A 21914-nucleotide genomic window follows, 5' to 3' on the forward strand; every position below is an offset into this window, starting at 1 on the left:
CAGTGACTGAAAGCTGAATTCAGCAAAGTTGAAACTGGAAATAAACCACAAAATGTTAATGGTGACGCTAATTTAAACATTGCAGCTGCTTAGCAATAGAAATTCTTTAATTCTTGGAGTTTCCAGATTATGACTGATACTTTTGCAAAAGAAACCAGAATTACTGGGTAACATTATATGGCCTGCCTCATGATGAAGATAGTTTCTAGATACTCGAAATATTCCTCTCCAGCCTAGACCTGTGAGACTTTGCAGGGAGATACTTTACCTGCTGAGAAAGTAAGAGGCCACTCGAGGCAAGGAGCTTTTCAGAAGGAGGTCTTACCTCTGGATCTTGCTTTCTTTCATGGTTTGCTGATGCTCATGTTTCTTGAGCTCTGTGGCTGGTGGCCCTTTCTGAGGAAGTGTTTTTGCAAGGAGCTTTGCTCCTTGGTGGAGCTGTAGCCTGGGCGGCCGTTGGGCAGGATTTCAGAGCACTGATAATCGCAATGCCTTGGATACATGCAGTCTGATGGATTTAGGATATTGTTACTCTTGCTTTGTAGTTGAATATTACTGAAGAAAGTAAGCATTACTTAGGACATGAAATTTATGTCTTAACTGTTAAAGCTTTGAGGCTTTTGGTTAAATGTTGCTTTTTACAGTTTTAGGATTGTAATTGATGATGCGTGCGTTTTAAGGAAAGGTTTTGGCATATCACTGCTTTTGTCATAAAATGCTTGGAGCATTAGGTCTACTCTGACTAATTGAACTGGTTTTCTGAGAAGAATTGGGTTTGGCTATACTATTTCTGAAAACCTTATTTAGAAATTAGATCTTGGGTCTGCTACAAGTGCCTGAAAACTGAAATGCACAGGGACGTACCTCCAGCACAGCAATTACCACTGTGTGAGGCAGTTCACGGTCTGGGTTGAGTGTATAACCTGTGACAGTAAACTCTTCTTGGCATTTCAGGAAACACATGAGGCCAATAACGTGTGTGGCCAGTACTCGTATCTTGAAATGGAACAAGGAGGAAGCGCTTCCTTCTGCAATCAACGTGGGTTTCATCTTTATCCCACTGTATCAAAACTGCTGAAAGTATAACAATATCATGTCTTTTTTGTATGACCTGTAAGTCTTTGTGTTATGCACCAAAAATCCACACAGTCATACAACTAAAAAATGGTTCAATGAATTTTTTGTCTATCTGCATATAAAACTTCATTTTGGGGACCAGCTGAGAACCAGCATGAAAAATTTCAACTGAAAAGCTATTTCTTAAAGAAGGTTGTAACAGACTGAAAGTAGAAAGAATTTCCACCTGTTACACTTACGTAGTGCCACTATGCAGGCAGTATTTTTTTTTTTAATAAAATGTTAAATATAAAATTGATTGCTTTGGGGACTAAGCATTTTAACCCTTGTGTAGGTTTTCTTTTTGTTTATTCATTTATTATGAATGGAATGAAAGGTGGAAGGGAAAAAAGGGGACAATATGGATATTTTTTCTGTTTCTCAGGTTACTGGGGCTCCTTATTGCATTTCATACCATCTGAAGAGGTCATTTTAAGGGCATGAACATTATTTAGTTTGATTCTGCAAGATGCACTTTGTTTTTACGACTAATCAAAACTGAAAGTTTGGAATTAGAGCTGAGGAGAGACTTGTGGAGCACTGTGCCCAGTAACATGTTTCTTCATGAGGCTTTTTTTACTAACCTGTAAACCTTAATGCTAGTTGTGTGATGATTTAAACATATACATACGGTTGCCTTGACATTCTGCTTAAAGTTTGAGGAAGGGTTCCCACTTGCTAGACTAATTGGAAGATTCTACAGTATTTGGCAAGTCTTTCATGTTCCTTAGGAAGTAAGGACATGTAAGTATAGCCTAATTCCTACAAGTAGGAGGTAGAAAGCCAGCCTTGGCAAATGCATATTAATAATGATTTATGAAGGTATGATGTGGTTTTGTGTATTGTTTTGGGTTTGGTTTGGGGTGTTTTTTTTTTTAAGTCATTGTTCTGTGTCCAAACCTATGCGCTTGTCTGCTTTTGTTTCTTAAAACTTCATACCCTGCTGTAACACTACCAGTGGTATCTAAACTGTTACTTTAGGATTGAAAAACCAGGTGGCCTAAAAATTGCACATTCTTTCCTGTTTGATGAATTACTGTTTTCGGGCCAGAATTTCTTCCCCCAACTTCTTCTGCCCTTCACTCTAGTGTTTGCGTGACAGTTACAGAGTTGTCACTTGAGTTGTCCCAGAGGGTTATATAGAAAGTAAATGTAGTCCCTTTGCAAGGGAAGTCAGTGGAGATTGTAGCTTATCCTGGAATATGTAAGCAGTATTTATATTTATTTCACTGGTGGTACATGTGAAAGAGACACCTGCTTGTGAAAACCTTTCTGTCTTGTGGTCTGCTGAAACTAATTTACACTGAGCAGCTCAGGGTTCAAGCCAGGGGGCTAAAAGTGAAAGGCCTTGCAGCTCATTCATAGTCTACCGAGGCAATGGTTCAACAGCTTATGCCGCACCTTGGAGAGAGAAGCTTGTGCTTCTGTAAAAATGAGCTTCCATAAATCCAGCAGTGAGCTTCTGGAGACTTGCACAGGCAGCAGGGTCTTCCTAAGACTGCAAAAGAAAAATTTTTCATGCGCTGCTTGGCTTTGAGCTTTCAACAGATGTATTTACACAACCACCCAGGCTGGTTGCTGCACGCCTTTTTTTTTTTTTTCTTTTTTCTTTTTTTTTTTTTTTTAATGTGCTGGGAGGTATTTTTAAAGTAGATAGCTTGAGTATCAATGACAAAGTGACCTCTATCAGTAAAGGTTTTATCACAGGCAGCAAAAAGCATGCAGGGCTCAGGGCTGGCATTGGTCACGTGGCTCGTTGCCTGTCCTGCTGAAGTTATATTGTCATCAGTTTTAAGATAGCTCAGTTGCGTCTCTGTAAACTGCAGTCGCTCCTTTGGATCGCAGTGCCTTCAACGCTTCTTCACAAAAGGCCTTGTCAAGTCTCCTGTCGGTAGGGTTTGAAACTACAGCTTGGGTAGGTTCAGCATAGACCCATCAGTGTAAGCATAAGATGGGAAGAGAATTATAAGATGATGAGGGTGGGAATTGTAGGGTGGGAATTGAGGGTGGGTAGGCAGATAAAGCGTGGTGTTCTCTTTAGAACGGGTCTTGCTGCTACTAGTAATTGAGAACACACCACCAAGTCATTATTTATGTGGCAGCAGTGAAAGAGAGGTTAGAATTCTTGCCTTCTTTTCCTGGCTCTGGGAACTAAATTGGAGCGGATAGTTACAGAGAGCACAGCCAACTCCAACAAAATCCCTATTTAGGTCATCCGTAAAGAGCAAACATGGGATGTCTGAATGCAACATTGTGCTCTCGGGCCTTTTGGGAGTAGTAAAACTTCATGGTATAGATGAACTACCTTGCCTAGACACAGCTTTTATTAAAAAAAAAAGTGTATTTTATTTTTTTACCTGTGCATCTGTTTATTCCAGAGCTACCACTGGTAAAATAATGTTATGGAAAATAACGTCCGTAGCCGATATAAACGTTCCAGCAAAAATTTCTGCAATAGCTCTGACATAGGTGAAGAAAATAACAACTGTTTACTCGTTCTTTTAAGTATTAATTCAGAACCAGATCAAAACCCCCTAATCTGAAGCATTCCGTCTTAAAAACAGTACTCACAAAAGGAGTATAATCAGAAATCTGGGTTCTGTTTGTTCATCTCAGAGTGACTTATTTACGTAGTAACTGCTACTTATCCAAGGGTGTAAAGCTCATATTTAAACTGTGCTATGGTATATAGCATATTTAATAAGGTATATGAGACAGCATGTTTGGAGAACCTGGACTAAAGCTATCTGGCTTTGCGATTTAAAGTACTACGTTTACTTCAAGCAGGTAGATGTGACACACAGTGACTTTACATCTCTCTTGTCCTCTCGTTTTCCTTACACCACATAATAGGTGCAGTTTTTCATATATTTGTGAGATTGCCAACATCGAGGGCTATAGTCACAGTCTGGCAACAGCGTACCTGTGCTTTTTCTTTGGTTACCCATAGAAATACTACAGTAAAATTGCACTTTTCATCTTAATGCTGAATAAATTACTTCTTTACATATTCGGTAATATATTCTCCTGTCACATAACTCTTGTTATTGTTAATTGGAATTGCTTATGCTCGTTGAGGGAGGAATACTTTTCATCCTGTTTTGAATGAAAATCTGTAATCTTGAATTTGTTTCTAAACTTCAGTCATGAGGAGAGCAGTGCAGGAAATTGCTGCTGTTCCACCAAATTAGCTTCTCAGATATCCTTTTAATTGGAGACCATAACTCAGATTCTTAGTATTTTAGGAAGCTGAACAATACAAATTGAAATACAGATATTTCCAGTAAGGGCTCAATTCAAAGAAGGCTTTTATACACAGATGAGTCTGCTAACAAATAGCGTGTCATATGATAATGAGACCATGTTTTCTTCTGCAGTTTCACGTTTCCCAACTGCACTGCTGTGAAATAAGCGGAGTGTTTATCTACTCTCTCTCAAACTGACAAATCTCTGCTAGGGACGAGTGTGCCCACTATAGACAGAACATAGGTATGCAAAAAAAAGTCTAAACTCCCAATCAGAAACACCCCACTTGCAAATGCAATATATTACACTTGTTCAGAGCATTCATTTCCGCCAAAGTATGCTGTTTTTAATGTAAAGACTTCAATTTATGTTTAAGAACAAGCAAACTATAGTACTTTGACAGCCGTTCACACTTAATTTCTTTGCATTAAACCAACAGCATTCTTTTCCACAAACATCCATTGTTAGGACAATGCTCTCAGACGGAATTTATGAGAAATGGAATTATGTTACCAAGGAGATAGCATTTACTATAATGAAGAGTAGATCCTAGAAAATGGCCCCTTTTACAGCAGCTCAGAACAGAGCCACAAAAGCAATTGATTGGTCTTGGCATTTAGTCTTATATCAGCTGTGTCATCCATAGCTTCAGGAGTGAGAACACTAATCTGAAGTGACATTTCTGTTCTGGCGGGCTTTTCTGCCCTGATGAAAGCAATTACTTCATTCCTAAATGATAATTTGCAGGAGTTTCAACCACTTTAATTGATAATTTTTTGTTCTGAGAAGTTCAATTGTGAAGTGATTAGCTGATTTGGTAAATAGAAATTTAAGGTGTGAAATGTACAAGTTGCTCCAAGGTAAAGTGCTGTTTATTGGGTGCTGCAAAATTGCTTGATAAAACTGCAGTTTCTCCATTATCGTGAGGCTGGCAATTGCTTAGTTCAACATAGGAAGAAAAAAAGATCAAAACACTAGTGTTTCTGGTTGTAGACTTTGGGTTTAAACTGGTGTGTCACAGCTCGCTTAATTGTTGCGGTATCAAAGTGTACATCAGTTTTAAACGATTGCGCAGGACGGCGAGTTTGTAATCCTTAAAAACCTGCCAGGTTCCTATTATTATGTTCTAATGACTCACTTTGGAAGTAAATCCTGTTATTTAAAGGTTGCAACAAAGGTGCTTAGTGGCGATAAAACAGTACATTTAATGATTCGTTCAAGTATACACAAACCTTTTCCTTGAACCACGTTTACATACAGAAAGTAAAAGAAAAGAAACCTCTTCTGTCAAACAACAATCCCTAAAAGACAACCTCAAGTCTCACTGATAAAATAAAAAGCTTGGGTTAATGTAGGTAGTATTTTTTTCGTAAGTTGCACGTTATTTTTACAATAATTGTTAAAGCACGTTTGGCAAAATGTATTTTTGCTATCTACAAGGAAAAGAGGCTTTTTAATAGAAACTAGTTCTGTGGTATTTTCCTATATAGTGAAAAAATAATGGTCATTTCATGTGTTAAATGAGAAATATAAAGCAAAAATGAAGGTCAAACTGATTTAGCACATCAAACAGTCTTTGTCAGCCAAGCTTAATATATCCTGAGTTTGTGGAACAAATGAAATTTTGCTGCTATGTTACACTTTGCTTCCAAACAACCATTACAACTGGTTTTATATATTGTGTGAGCATCAGACCATCAAACAGTGCATCTTTACTGACGTGTTGCTGCAGTGATGATCTACAGCAGCAATCTGCCATTTATATAAGGGCAAAATGTGCATCTATATTTAGTTGTGAAATTGGCCTATTATACTCTTGATGTTTACAGAGGCTAACATAAATTAATGATGACAGCTATGAGCAGTGCATTAGTTAAGCAGCAGAGTTTTTACCTTGAACTTGAAGGTTCCAGCTTTAACTTCCAGCGTATACTATACGGCTTTTTTCACACATTAAAGAAAGTCTTCTGAAAACACGAATTTTTCTTGGACAGCATTAAATGGCTTCAATTTGTGGACTACGCCATTGATTATAATGTCAGATAATGGCTTCCTTTACATTTTCGGCCAACTTTTGCCCTGTAAGAACGACGATATTTATTGTGTGGCAAAAATGAACACCCCTGAAAAGTGTTTGCTCATTGAAAGGGTCTGATTTGACCGAATGTGAACTTAGGCTGATGTCAGATATCCCTTGTCTGATGCAAAGGACAGTTTGAGGAAGCAGCGTGGCTCACTAGGTTATGTACTGCACTTTCACCCGAAAGTCTCCTCATGCAGCTCATGTCAGAGCGAGTATAGATACTGTAGTAACTATAGATTCCAGTTAACTATGACCACAGATCTGACAAGTATGCAGGTGTTCAAAGGTTCACGAGTTAAAATGCTGAAGTCTTTGATGAATTTTTGATGGATGAATTTTTAATACAGGTCGACCTTTTTCCTTTGAGGCTGCATGCCAGATTAATTGATAAATAGTGAGACTGAGCAATGTTCGGATCTCCTAAGCAAACAAGTAGAAAAATCCATAAAAATCTGCCGTCTGACTTCTCAGATGTACTTAAAAAAGAAAGAAGAAGAAGGTAGAATTTAATGTGGCTTTTGATTCGCCTTCTTTACTCTTTTTTTGGAGGTTTTACCCTCACAAAAGTACTCTCTCTCTAAACAGCATAACTGTTTTTTATTAGTCTTGAAGTTCTTGTACTCTCGGTTCAGAAACAATCTGTGTGAGAAGGAAGTCTATGAACAGGACAGCAGAAAAAAAGTAAAGCAAAGAAAGGGAGAAAGCATTGAGTCAAAAAGCTGTCTCAAAACCAAAAAATCCCCGAAGCAGCAAAATACTATGTAGAAATTAGAGGTAAATGTATTAACATATTTTCAGTATCAATTTTTTAGAAATAATTGAGTTAGTCTGATGAAGTCGGAGGGGATTTTTTTCTTCTTTGAATTCACATCTACAGGAACATTAGCTCTCTTGATTCATTCTTTTATGCTCACTTGTATCACTATACTGAAAAAATATCCCGTTTCATGCATATTTGTGAGCTCTCTAGAGCATAACATTTAGAAAAACAGAACAATAACAAAAAACCTTGACAACAGGAGGCTTTAGGCTCCTGCTGCCACCAGTGATGATGCTTGACTAGACTTTTCAACTGCAGTATGTGCAATTATGTAGTGCAGGTTACTCTGCTTTACTTCCTCCGTGTTTCCCCCGGTCTGAATCTTTATTTGGAGGCTGAAAATGTGCACTGCTGTTCAGATGAATATTCACTTGGATCGAACACTGGTTTTGGGATGTCACAATTAACGAACATTTGAAATAACCTCGAGCATGAGAGTCACATAGAAGCAAAATAAAGAAATATTCCAAATAATTGAGTCATTTGAATATTGATGCTATTCCATTCTTTGAGCTTCTAATTAAGTGTAATTGTCCTGTTAGATCAGTGAAATGAAAACAGATTTTTATAGACCAGAACATGGTCTATGGGTGGCCACCTGTAGGTGGACTTGGACATTATCTTAATGAATTGCCCAGGCATTGAGTCAGCTTTTCTATGTATCCATTGTTACAAACAGGCTTAACTGCCCTCATTGTTGGCAGTGGTCAGCTTGAAGCCCCAGAAAAGATTTTGCTCAAGAATGTAGCTAAGTGAGGGAACAGATGTAATAGGTTATTCTTGTAATAGATCAGAATGTATAAACATTTGTATTAGTTAAATTGTCATACTTATCCACTACATTGCATTGATATAAATACAGAAAATATGTAAATAGATAATAAAAAACGGGGAAAGGGATCTAAATAGAAAAAAGTATGAGAGTACTATGTCATGTCACATTAACATAGAACAAGGTAAGAATAAGATAAGAGGGTCTTTCTAGCGTATCTCCTATAGAACTGCACAAATGCACACCTGTGGACTCAGGAGCAGCATAAATTTATTCCCTTATGTAATACTACAACTAAACTCAATAGCAAGTAAACATTCTTCTTTTCTTTATATTGGAAAACAACGTACACAGAAGGACATACATCATTGAAAGTCTCTTTCAAGGGGTTGATGGGGTTGGATCACTTAGCTCCAGCCCATTTTTTTTGTCATTGATTCATTATGTGCTCTAATGTTGCACATCCTTTCCATATATCTGATTTCTTTTCTGTGAAATAGATATAACAACTGTCTGACTACGGCCTTTGGAGAGTTGGATAATGTTTATAGTGGACCTTTTGATCCCTGAATTTAAAAGACTAGGCTAATATAAAAATACACACACACACATATTTCTTCGTTCTCTATAAAGCTTGTTATAAACATTATTAGATGTTGTTAACTGTTTTCGTTGTACTCTATGTGGTTTTGCTGCTACTAATCCATATTGTCGTTAGAGGCTTAAGAAATTCGCTAGTGGTCGATAACAGCTGAATTAACAAGTATGATATTGTTTAGTATTACAAGAAAAAGTGCTCTGTTCTGGTATACTGTTGTGCTTGTAAAGTTTCTCCTGAAATCAGGGAGGATTTCAATGGAATTATCAAAAGTACTGTGCATCCTTTGTGAGAGTTTGCCATGCTTCTCTGTTTGTAGTTAATGAAAATGAGCAAAAACTGTGATGGCACACCGCAGACAAACTGTCCGTTGGCTGGAGACCTTGTATCTGGAGCTCAGCAGCCCGTCTGTCCCTCAAACCCCATTTTATGGCCATTGCCCCCAATCCAATCTCTATTTATGACAAGTACAGTGTGGGTACCATAAAATCACACTGGTGCTGTTATGTGGGGCTGAGCAGGGGGAGACCGATATCTCCAAGAAGCCCCGCTTGGGGGGGTCTTGCCAGCGTCAGGTTTGAGGGAATAGTGAGGGTGAAATGTAAACGTGAGCTGCAATATATCTGCTTCCAAGCTATATATTGAAGTTGCAGACAGAAATATTTATTTGTAACCACAACCATTCCCCTGTTTTCATGCAAAATGCAAACTCACGGAATTAAATTATTTCACTGATTTTTACCGCCCAAAGTGAGACACAGAAGCGAGGTATTGTTATGCTGAAAAATCCTTGCTAATGTAGGCCAGTGCATCCGTTGATACGCTGTAACATGTTTGATTGCCATTATATGCTACAAAAATTAGGAGCTGTGATTGTCCCATCTTTAAAGTGACAGATGATGATCTGTCAGACATGTGGAGGTTGTGGGTGTGCACATAGATATGGATGCACGTACATGCTTATGAATATAAAATGCATAAAATGATGTGAAATAAAATATGAAGCAGGTTAAGCTTGGAATGACCACAAGCACAATGAAATCACAAGTGAGTTATGAGTACCAATAAAACTTTTATGCAACACCATATTATCATGTCTTCTGCATCTGCTGTGTCTTCAATAGAAAATCTACTTTAGAAATGTTGTGTACACCATTTTAAAATTATATGGTAGTATTTATTGTACCCTTTCATCTGTAAAAGCCAGACCCCCTTTATATCAGTCCATCTGGAAAGGCCCTAAAAGGAAAAATAATATATATTTTTTTAGAAACTTACTGTCTAAAATAGCATTAGTTTTCTAGACATTACATATCCTGCTTATATGTTACTGCATCTCAGAATTATCAGGAGCTAGCAGCTGGAAACCTCTTCGTCTTCTTTAGCGGGCTCTGTATATGGAAATTCTTTGAGGTGTGCTCTTAAGGGAACGCATGAAGTTTTGCCATTGTATGACGACATCATCCTTTGATGTTGTACAGTGATGCACTCTGATCCAATTATCTGAGCTCTTCCCCTTCTCCACAGAAGGCAAAGCAGGACCAATATTTATGTCCCTTGGGTATATTTTCCACTGTTACTTTCTAACTGGTACTGTGGATAGCATATGTAGATTTCCTTGTCTGTTGGGGGACCTTCTTTATCACAGAAGAGCTCTTACATGTAGGATACTTGCTTTCTTGGTGCTTTCTGAATGTTTTTGAAATCTTGGTAAACATGGGTATAGTTTCCCACTCTTTTTTTTTTTTTTTTTTTTTTTTTTTTTCTCCTCATTACTGGGAGAGCCTGTGGGTATTTCTAAGTTTTTGCAGCCTGATACTCTAGCAAGTTCATTTATGTTATTATGTGTCCCCCAGGGATCGGTGCTGGGGCCCGTTCTCTTTAATACATTTATCAATGATCTGGATGAGGGGATCGAATGCACCCTCAGTAAATTCGCAGACGACACTAAACTAGGGGGGGCGTGTTGATCTGCTTGAGGGTAGATTGGCTCTGCAGAGGGATCTGGACAGGCTGGACAGATGGGCTGAGGCCAATGGTATGAGGTTCAACAAGGCCTAGTGTCGGGTCCTGCACTTGGGTCACAACAACCCCATGCAGGGCTACAGACTGGGGGCGGAGTGGCTCGAAAGCTGCCTGGCAGAAAAGGACCTGGGGGTGTTGGTGGACAGCCGGCTGAGCATGAGCCAGCAGTGTGCCCAGGCAGCCAAGAAGGCCAACACCATCCTGGCCTGCATCAGGAATAGTGTGGTGAGCCGGACTAGGGAAGTAATCATCCCCCTGTACTCGGCACTGGTGAGGCCTCACCTCGAGTACTGTGTTCAGTGTTGGGCCCCTCACTACAAGAAGGACATTGAGGTGTTGGAGCGTGTCCAGAGAAGGGCTACAAAGCTGGTGAAGGGTCTGGAGGACAAACCTTATGAGGAACGACTGAGGGATCTGGGGTTGTTTAGCCTGGAGAAGAGGAGGCCGAGGGGAGACCTTATCACCCTCTACAACTACCTGAAAGGAGGTTTTAGAGAGATGGGAGCTGACCTCTTCTCCCTGGCAACAAGTGATAGGACAAGAGGAAACGGGTTCAAGTTATGTCAGGGCAGGTTTAGATTGGATATTAGGAAGCATTTTTTCACTGAAAGGGTTATTAAACATTGGAATAGGCTGCCCAGGGAGGTGGTGGATTCACCATCCCTGGAGGTGTTTAAGAAAAGGGTAGATGAGGTGCTTAGGGACATGGTTTAGAAGTGGTGGTGTTTTTATCAGGGTAGGTTAATGGTTGGACTTGATGATCTTAAAGGTCCCTTCCAACCTCACTAATTCTATGATTCTATGTTACCAGGAACCCCCTTTAATCCCAAAGTCATATGACAGGACCCAAGATGAATTTTGTTCCTATGTCAGCACCACTGCTTTCTGTTATGAGCTTCACACCCCTCTCTTCTAGCATCCTCTTGGGATTATTGGTGCCAGCGCTTTGCTCTTTTAAGAGCATCTTATGATGAAGCTGATGTTGCCTATCAGAATCACAGGTGCCAGAAAGGATTAACAGTGATGTTTAGGTCATATCTAATGAATTCCTGCATCCTGCTGAGGAAATCACTGTTCCCAAATTAAGGACCCACTGTATCAGCATAACTGCAGTGTCCGACGCTACAAGTGTATTTCCCTAGTGGAATTATGTAGAGTAGAAATTAGGACTTGTGTGCACATTTCAACAGATGTTTATAAATTTGGCTTAATGCACTGATGCCAAGAGGAGAGTGCCACAAGTTACAAACTGCTTGACTCGACTCACTTGGCGAAGCTTCCACAAATGACAATATCCCAAATGGTTGGGAGGAAAAGCCTGTTATTGACAATACTGTTTCTCAGGAGTTTCTTTCATATGTCTATTATATCAGCTCCCCATCCCTTGCACTTTGGGATTTTTTTCTTGTAAAAGTTTGGGTGCACGTAGGTGGCTTTCAAAGGATGCTGTTTACTTACACAGGTAGCCTCACTTTTCAGCTTGACTGGCTTCCATTGCAAACTGTTAGTGATCCAGTAATGCATTATATAAATTTATATTGCATTATATTACTCAGTTTCAGCAATCTCCTGAACCCTATACAGGACTTGTAAACTGTGGATTCAGTCTTTGGTGTTGCGAAGGAATATTCTATCACCATTCATTTTCTAACTTTTTCCAATTTCAAAACTTGTCGGGATCTGTAATGTTTCTTACTTGTTTTACCTAGGGATCTCCAAAAAAGCCCCCTTCTTACATGAGGGTATAATTAAGTGCTTTGGAAAGAAGGTGTGAACCTCTCAGTGCAGACTTTCAGAACAGATCTAGAATCTCAGCTTTTCTGGATTCCTCAAACTTGATTTGGGGACTTGAGGTCCTCGGGCTTGGCTTCTGAAGAAAAAAAAGTGTGATGACAAGTAGTCAAGGACATCCCTTATGCCATGGAAATGAGCTTTCACTTGCAAGCAACTGGGCCGAAACACTTGCCTGTCTCTCCCTTGTTAGTGTTGTAGGTATTTAACTTGTATAGGTTATCTTACTTCACTGAAATTAATTTAACAGTTCGCATCTCGCAGAACTTCCAGGTTTCTGTGTATACATAAAATGTTTCTATCAGCTATATTTAATGCACATTTTGAGGGGTTTTACGCATCTATAATGATAGATATTTAAAATTTGAAATCGGCCACAGATGCATCCACAATAAGCATTGTGAAATGTTATTTTTCAGGTTATATTCTAACTTGCAAATCTAGCTGCTAGTCATCTATGTAGTCAAAAAGGCTCGTATGCCCTTTAGGGTGGGATTCAGTAGGATGGTATATCTTTACCTGTGGGTAAGGGCGTGCTGTTTCCTCCCGTATCTTTATCTCACCATCCCTATTTCTTAACCAGGCTGTCTTTTTAAATATAATTGCTATTAGTATAGAGTTGTGTAGGGAATATAACTTGTTAAGCATTCTCAGGGAAGTGTGATGGAGGGATTTAATTTGTGTTTTAGGGGCCCAGCTGATCTGCCCTTTCAAGTCTGAGGTGGCAGAGACAGCCACGAAAATGCAGGTGGTTAAGAATATTAAAATAAGAGAACCTCTGTAGTTTAACTTATTTCCAAATTAGAAAGATAGGTAAATAGAGGTCTCAGTATTAGTGAGGTATTAGATCTGCGTGCCTAAATTCTTTATGATTTATGATTTTTTTATTGATAAAATCCAAGGTTTCAGGAAGGGTTGTGGAAGCTTGAGGGAAGTGTTTGCTGTTCCATTATACACTCATTCATTTCTGTCTGTATTGTAAACCAATAAGTAGTTAATGGAATTGTGGCTGTAACTTCATCAAATTAATAAGTAAACAAATGAAGCAAAGCAAAGGTAGAGTCTTTGTAAGGGATGAGAACAGTTTCTACTCACTTTATGCGGTGACTGGCAGACACCAACCCCAACATCAGCACCAACCTCAGTGTACCAAGGCAGAGGTATGGTCAAGCTTATCGTATCCTGAGTCGAACAGGCTGCTCTGTCTCAAAATAAATAAATAAATAAAGTTTCAAACCTCTCCTTAAAAACAAAAGGGGCAACATCTGTTATTTGTATTATCCTACACGTTGACTCCTGATCTTTTGGGGGCATACTCTACGTTTATTTTTCTGCCTGAAACCACACAATTAAAAACGTTAGTCCCTTTTCCCTTGCAAAGCTGTAGTATTATATATTGAAAACAATTGAAACACGAGTTTCCTTTGAATTTCAGGGAAAGTTGAGGAGAAGACTGCAGTGGTTACCCTCTGTCATCACAATGTGCATTCAGCAGTTTTACACCAATTAAACAAACAGCCCAGGAGTGAAATCTGAGTTACCTTTAGGTGTTGCATGTGGGTGGTAGGAAGTGATACCTTGATGCAACAGGACTAAATGAATGTCTTTGCATTTCCACCTGCTCAGTGTACAGCAGAAGGTCCTTTCTGACCAAAGAGTTGTCAGTCTGACACACGTGTGTGGTAGTGAATTATAATCAGAAATGTGAAGCGCATTACTAACTGCTTGCTCACCCTCTGACAAAGGCTGCTGTTCCCACAGCAAGGACAGATGGACAACTCATGAAGAGCAGCTTCATGAAGTCCAGGAAGTTTTATATTATTATGCCAGACTTAAACTTCTGTGGCTCAGAAGCTGCCGTACAACCTGTTTGGTCATCTCAGCTGCACTGCAACCCCTGTCAGAGGTGGCACACACTTCAGTCACCTGCTTTTAACCTCCTTTTCCCAGGAGTCAGAATTTGGGACAAATCTAGACAAAATTCAGTTACAACGGGTCCTGCGAAGCAATGGCATCTATGCAGATAAACCCCACATGTAGACAGCATTCCTTGGGGTCTTTTCTTGTGACTGGCATCAGAAAAAAGAAGGTCAGGCTAAGAAGAAAGTGGCTGGAATGTGTCAGGAGTTGTTACTTAATGTGTTGGCTACCACTGCAACTCAAATATTATCAGTAGTTTTAATCATTCAAAGACTGGAGTACCATTAAATATATCCTGAAGTCTGTACACCCGTACTAAATGGCATTTTGACAATACAGTAATCTGTATAGAAGACCAGAATGAAAAAGCAAATTGGTTAAATGTGACAGAGCACTAATATTGATGAATGTCCTACTTTGTTTATTTTCTTTCAGTTTACAAGCTTTGAGGAAGGAAAAGTCCCGAGATGCTGCTCGCTCTCGCCGGGGAAAGGAGAATTTTGAATTCTATGAGTTGGCAAAGTTGTTGCCGCTGCCTGCAGCCATTACCAGCCAGCTTGACAAGGCATCCATCATCCGACTTACAATTAGCTATCTGAAAATGAGGGACTTTGCTAATCAAGGTGATCCTCCGTGGAACTTGAGAATGGAAGGACCTCCACCTAATACATCAGTAAAAGGTATGGAGTAAATATGTTGTATAGTATCGAATATGGCAGCATTTAGTAACCTCTAAATTGAAATTTTTACCATCATCCTTTCTTCTTTCCCTGCATATCAAATCCTTTAAAGGGATACAAATGTGGAAATCTGAGGTCTGCATGAGAAAGACACCATGTGAAGGTGAAATAAACCTCTTATTTTATTTATTTTCTATTTAACACCGAACCTATTGATGTAACTATTACAGCTGTAAGTCTTCTGGGTGACACAGGCTAAATTGCTTAAAATTATTTAGCGATGATTGTGTTGCTTTGGTTTAGTACTTTGTATAAGGATGCGTTTGAGAGGAGCATGGCATTATTCCTTGATTTGAGGACTCAATCTCTTAATTCTCTGCCGAAACCTTAAAGGCAGAATCATGTATTCCTGGAGCTTAAGAGCATCACATTCAAATTTTTAAATCTTCAGGTTAGAGACTAGAATTTTATTTATCATCTTGTAATGTGTACAGAAATTATTTTGACTTCTGAGCCAGGAGGCATCTATCAACGTTTCAGCCAAAATAGACTGTTTTCAATATTAAACACCCTCTTTTCATGCTCAAACAAGCAGTTGGGCGGCAAAATCAATGTTTTAGACACGAGTTACCACAAAAGTCAGGTAATAGAGGGATCAGACGGTTATTTTAGAGGCTGGCTGCATGTTGGTCCTAAAGCGTGTTTCCAACTACTTGTGTAAACTGCACATTTTTTTGTAATTTTTTGCTCATGCTACTTATGCAGATGAGTGTGATCTTGCTGTCAGATAAGTATTTTGAATTGGGGAGCACACTGCATTAACAGAACTCAGTTACCAAACCCTGGGAGTTGTGGTTGCCCTGGCTTTGTCAACGCAGAAAGCTCTACCCGGTTTTATTTTAGGTACCGATTGCACATTTTGGAGGAAACGTATTTTGGACAGAGGCATATGAGATTTGAGCACTTGAGATTTTTTTCCCCACACATTATGAAACTTAAACTCTTAACCTACACTAAACTAGATAGACTGTATATAGATAGCACCAGGAAAAAGAAAAAAAAAACATCTTTAAGGGTGGAGGGAAGAGGGGGAAATGGAATCGTGTTTATCAGTCCACAACTGTGCATGAAGGGTTACTGGTATTGACGGTGCATAGCGCTTTTACCTGCTCTTCCATTATTCCAATATTAGGTAAGGAAAGTTATAATTTTCAATGGATGGAGGTAGACATGGAGGGCAAAAAACGAAGGATTTTCAAGCTGATGATTTAGTAGCTGGACATATTTGCATCATTTCATGTATATAATTTATATTCTCTGCTACACCATGTATAACTTTCATGGGGGGAAAAAAAAGTTAATAATTACATCATCCAGAGCATGAGTATAACGTGGTTCATCAGGCTTCTGATGTAATAGGCAAATTACATGATGTAATAGGCAAATTAAATGATGTAATAGTTCCCCATCTTTTCAGGATGAAAGTTTATTCTCAGGCCATTAAACAGTGTTTCAGGGTGGATGTAGAGTGGACTTTGCTGTACGATCTATGATCTGTCTCTTAAAATACGGTGGCTTCTACAAGCTGTCCTGTATTATGGCAAGTCTGATTTCTGCAGACCTCTGTGTATGTTTTCAGAGTATCTGGGATCTGTTTGTCATTATCCTCTTGTGGAATATATACCTGAATGCTGAAGCTTCATTTTTGTGCGAAGATTTTAATGAAGAATTTTAGGGGAGAATGAAACCTTATTCTTGGACAGCAGCACGAATAGTCTGGCCTAGATTAACACGTTTCTCCCCATAAAAAAACTAGGTAAACGTTTAAGTCTTTTCACCCTATCTGATATAATAAATCCTGCTCTACCACCTATCCAGTGATATGGTTCCCATTCCTCTAGGCATAAGGGGTGTGGGGGAGATGAGGAAGGATTTTCTGCCTTTTTTTTTTTTTTTTTTCTTCCCTCTGTTTGAGTATTTAGCTTTATACTAACTAGGATTGTATTATTTATGTGTTAGTATATCAAACTAGTGCTTGATGAAACAGTGTTTCATTTTATAAGAATTCCCCATAAGCAGGTTTAACTGTATAGTACAGGTATATTTTATTACTTCACCAGTTCTCCTTACATAGAAACCTGTTAACACATTCTGATCAAACATTCATGAAATTACATCAAACAAAATTCATTTTCATTTATTAAGGTTGCTTTTTGCTGCCCTTGAAGAAGTTCATATGGATAAACAAGCTCACATAAATAGCTTGCTGCTTCACGTGAAGTATAGTTGATAATCCTACAATAAAACGCTAGACATTATATTTTGTGTGTGCCCAAGCAATCTTCTGAATAGACTTAAAGGTATTTGGAAAATTATATGAGAGGTACTTACATTGCGTAGGCAACTGCATTTTTTATTTTTTTTTTCTCTCTCCCCCCAAATGTGTTGGTCTGCTTGTGTTAATAATTAAATTTCAAAGCTTAATTTTAAATTTGTCCCCCAGTACTGTACAGCAATTTAATAATTTCAATTTAGTATTTCAGGAAGGTCCTTTCCTCTGCCCTGTATTTATCACAGCTTTTCTTAAAAGTCTATAAAGGCTGATGAGTTTGTTTTCTTATGCCTGTTGTGTAGCGATCACTACAAGTTGTGCTTGCAAATGAACACTCAGGTAACTCCATATAATATTTTCAGAGTCAATTACTTCATGGAAATATCTCGAGCAATTGGAAAGTAACAGATAGTTTTCTCCATTATTTTAGAAATATCTGTATTGTTATAATACAGATCAAATCTACAATGAACATTATGCATTATTCAAGAAATGACCAGGCATTCTCAGCAGTGTTTCAGCTAAATAACTGATGATTGTAACCTTTAAAGAAATCTCATTGTGGTGACTATTGGTAAATCATTTCTCCATTCATAGTAATCTTTATTTAGAGGCTATCTAGAAACCATTATATCTTTTATTAATCTTAAAAGCAATAGCCAATGATTTGACATTTGCTAAAAATGGATAAATTTTCCATCTTCTAATACAGCAGTCTTCAGTCAATTTTTGGGGGGTACATTTTCTAAGGCTTTCTGGAAGTATTAGTCCTTGTAAACAAATCCACACACAACATGCAGCAGATGAGTTTAAAGATTACAGTTCCTAAAGACCAGGACGTTGTTCTCATATGGCAGAAAATAATCAAAAAGTTATTTAGAGTCAGAAGGAATAAATTTTTTTTTCTTTGCAGTCTACACACAATATGTTATGAATAACAGTACTATTCTCATTTTTCCATCCCTCCAAAAGTCTTTGTTTGACTGCCAGTATTTAAGGGGTATGTTCTAAGGAGAACAGTAAATGAGCTGCTGATTAATTTTCTGCACTGGAAGGTGAGTTTTCTGAAAGTTCTGATCTAGGAATGGAAGTACTTTTATCATATATACTATGTGTTCAGCCAGTAAGTGGCGCTTTACATGGCATGGCACTTGAAGTCCTCTTGTGCATTCTGATTGCTGACCCATACCAGGCCCTGTAGTCCTTTTCCAGCATCAGTCTCTTGTGAGAACCTTCAGATTTTTTGCAATATTGTCTTCAAATGATTGGCTCCAAATTTCTTTATATTTTTAGCACAATCTGTTGCTGAAAGTGTTCAAAGATCACGCAGCTTTTTATGTTCTTCTCCTCTATGTTGTAGATGTTTTTACCAAGCCATAATTTCTCTCTTTTTTTCAAGTAAAGAGAGGAAGGGAGAGGAGGAGTGTGAGAACATCACACTGTGATGTTATCTGGTGTGTTGAATATGTTTGGCTGATGTGAAGTCATGCCATGTATTTCCTTTTTGGGCAATCTTTGGGACACTGGTACTGACTTGGGACCACCATCACTATAAAAAGAAGGCTCACGTCTCTTTGTCTTAAACAGAGTTCCCAGCATTTCCCATTTCTGTTTCTTTTGAAGCAGCAAGTAAACGCAGTAGTCTGTGTCTAATTTTGCAAACCCTTGCCCTGGAAATTTGCCATGATGACATCAAAGTAGTTTTTTAGATTTTCATTCTTTTTTAGTTGAAGTGAGGTGTTAATCTCTGTCTTTGGAGAGACAAATGTTTGTGCAAGGTCATGAGTCTACATACTAGCATACATAAAACAACTTTGGCCATGTCTTCTGTTTGAATGAGGAAAAGTAATTGTGGGATTATCCACAATATCAAATTATAAGTGGGTTTATCATGAGCTTTTTTTTTTAAGCCAATTTTTTTACTTTTTACGTTATATAAGTAAAACAATCTTGCTTATCTTCTGCTGTAAGAGAAGAGGTGAATGAGAGATTCTAGTTGAGGAGTGGAAAGGACTTCAGTAAATAGCACTGACCAACTGGTAGGTTGTGTGAAGAATGTCACTTTTAGTTTAGCCATCTCTACTTTTAGTGTTACATGTTCTGCAATTAGGTAGTTTTACACAGCTGTGTTCTGGAATCAATATATATCAGTATGAAAAGAAATCAGGTGCTGTCCAAAGTATTTGTGGTGAGCTAAATTTTTTCTTGTCAAAATTGTTCTGTCCAATGTAACTAAATATGACCGATATGTTGCTTGCAATAAAGCATTTGGTATTACTTCAATTCTGCATTGGTAATGAAATTAAAAAAAAAAAAGTTTTGATAATCACAAGAAGAAAAATTATACTTTAGAACAAAATTATACCTGTTTCCTTCAAACTAGCATGTTTTTCAAAGGACCCATTCTCAACATAAACTATGTAAGTATAGGTTGAAAGTAAACTTGATATCTTATCGTACTATAGAACTTGGGGTTGAGGAAATAAGTCCAGTGCTTTGAATTCTCTGTGAAAGAAAATAAGCAATAATGATAATTGGAAAGTATCGTAATTGTTATCCCAAATGTCAAGTGGGATTACTTCCATTAATTTAAATACCCTTTTCTAATAATTTTTATGCTGGATATGTATGCATTTTTAAGAGATAAATAAATAGTTCTCTTCTAAATGATCTCATTGTGGAAACCCTTTAAATAGCATTACCGGTTGTTAGCCTTTTATATTTGAAACTGAGTGTTGTCTTTTGAGCAGGAGATGCAAGATAGCACAAGCCTTTCCCTGCCAAACCACTCAAGCTTTCCACTAAGATCAGCCTTCTCTTCTGAACCACTACACAGTTTTGTCTCAGGGAAACTGTCTATAGGGGCGAAGAAATAAGAATTACTTTCTTCCTCAGTGTTTGTGGCCTAAGACGTTGTTTCTCGCTGTTAGACATGAAAAAGTCAATCAGATGAAAAAAACGTAATGCAGATGAATCGGCAGTATTGCTTGTTATGAAAAGGGTCTCCGAATCTGGCCATCCTGCTTTGTGCAGAACTTCTGCTCTTGTGCCGGAGAATTCTTGATAGCCCCGTAATTTATTTCTCCCTTCTTGCAGGCGTTTTTCTTATTCTTATGAGAATCTGATTCCTGTTTATATGTAGGCCACTATAAAGTGCTCTGACTGTGTACCAGTATCAAACACTGATTGTAAACACAATGTCTACCCATTGTAACCCTGTTTGTGGCCGTAGAGGGAGTGCAGCTGTAGATGTAGGGTAGCTGAGTCATCGACCTATTACAAAAGTTAAAGAAAGAGACGATTAGGTGTTGTTTGAATGTAGGAAATGAGTGCTGGAAATTTCAGACAGTCAGTGGTAAAACATTAATGTTCTTTGTGAGAATTATTGATGGATTTCTAGTAGGAAAGATATGGAACCCAAAATGAGGTAGCTCTGTTTGAATCTCATTGTGATAGATAAGATGAATTGAATAGTGGACTCAGAGTTGGTGGTTGCCTAGTGACGAGTGATCATGACCTGATTGCTTTCAATCTCTGCAAATGGAGGAGGGTGCCAACCAATATACTCAGTGCTTCTGAGGGACTAATTGCCTAATGGGGTAACTTATGTGTGAAATTGATTGTGAGGAAAAATTTTGATGGAAAAGTTAGAGTAAAAGTTGACTAGAAATCTTAAAAAATATATGAAATTATGGTTTCCTATGCACCTGAAAATTATAAAACTGAGTCCTTTTTCAGAATGGAAGTGAAATCAATAATTTGAAGAAAAAAAAATCTGGATGTGTATTTATGTAAAACTTTGGGAATAAAGGGAAATATATAGCAATTAAGATAAACTGGAATGTCTGAGGTGCAGAAAGTTCACGAAAATAAACAGAGACATTAAGGAAAAATCCAGCAGGAATAGAAAAATTAAAGAAAAATTGGTATTATGTGTATTAGAAATGGGAAGAACTCTGGCAATGGCATAGGCTCATTAGCAGTAAGGTGTATTAAAACTTCTGCTGATGCAGCAAAGGCAAGAGAGCTTGATGCAGGTTTCTTTTAAGTGGTTGCCTGTACAAAATCCATTCTACAGGTCTTCATAGTTCAGGTTACTGTTAACAGCAGTGTTCAGGGAGTCATCATAGTCATCAACAATACAAAACTTTGGGAGAATTCTGCTGTCAGAGTTCATAGTTTGGTGGACTTGGCAGTGTTAGGTTTAGGTTTACAGTTGGCCTCGATGATCTTAAAGGTCTTTTCCAACCTCAATGATTCTGTGATTCTATGATTCTGTATCATATCGGCTTGATAAAAATGGGATTATTATAGCTTGTGGGTTTTGGTGTTGTTTGTTCCTCCTTGCCTCTCCCTCAAGCTCCTCATCCGAAAGCATTCTGCCACTGGAATCCAAATGCTGGAGTCCCAAGCGTGAGCCTCCAAGAACTGCCTGCTTTGTGTTTGAGTCATACATGATGAATGCTATCTCTGTCTTTTCTGCCAGGGAAAGAAGAGATCTTTCTTTAGTGTCTGAATCAAACTTTAAAGT

The 21914-nt window shown here is 38.2% G+C and overlaps 1 protein-coding gene across 6 annotated transcripts in view; it reads left to right on the forward strand.

Moving 5' to 3' along the window:
• NPAS3 (neuronal PAS domain protein 3) overlaps positions 1-21914 on the forward strand; it is a gene marked incomplete at its 3' end in the record, with an annotated part of 622106 nt that overhangs the window by 172696 nt on the left and 427496 nt on the right. For 4 of the 6 annotated variants that reach the window (XM_082485382.1, XM_082485385.1, XM_082485386.1 and 1 more), the window contains one exon: positions 14807-15051. In XM_082485382.1, coding sequence (XP_082341508.1) covers positions 14807-15051 — 245 coding nt within the window. Of the gene's footprint in view, positions 1-14806; positions 15052-15163; positions 15215-21914 lie in introns of all 6 variants that reach the window. The other 2 variants (XM_082485383.1, XM_082485384.1) reach the window with 1 other exon arrangement.

Source organism: Vanellus vanellus, assembly GCF_965231255.1.
Source record: "Vanellus vanellus genome assembly, chromosome: 6".
Classification (NCBI taxonomy): Eukaryota; Metazoa; Chordata; class Aves; order Charadriiformes; family Charadriidae; genus Vanellus; species Vanellus vanellus.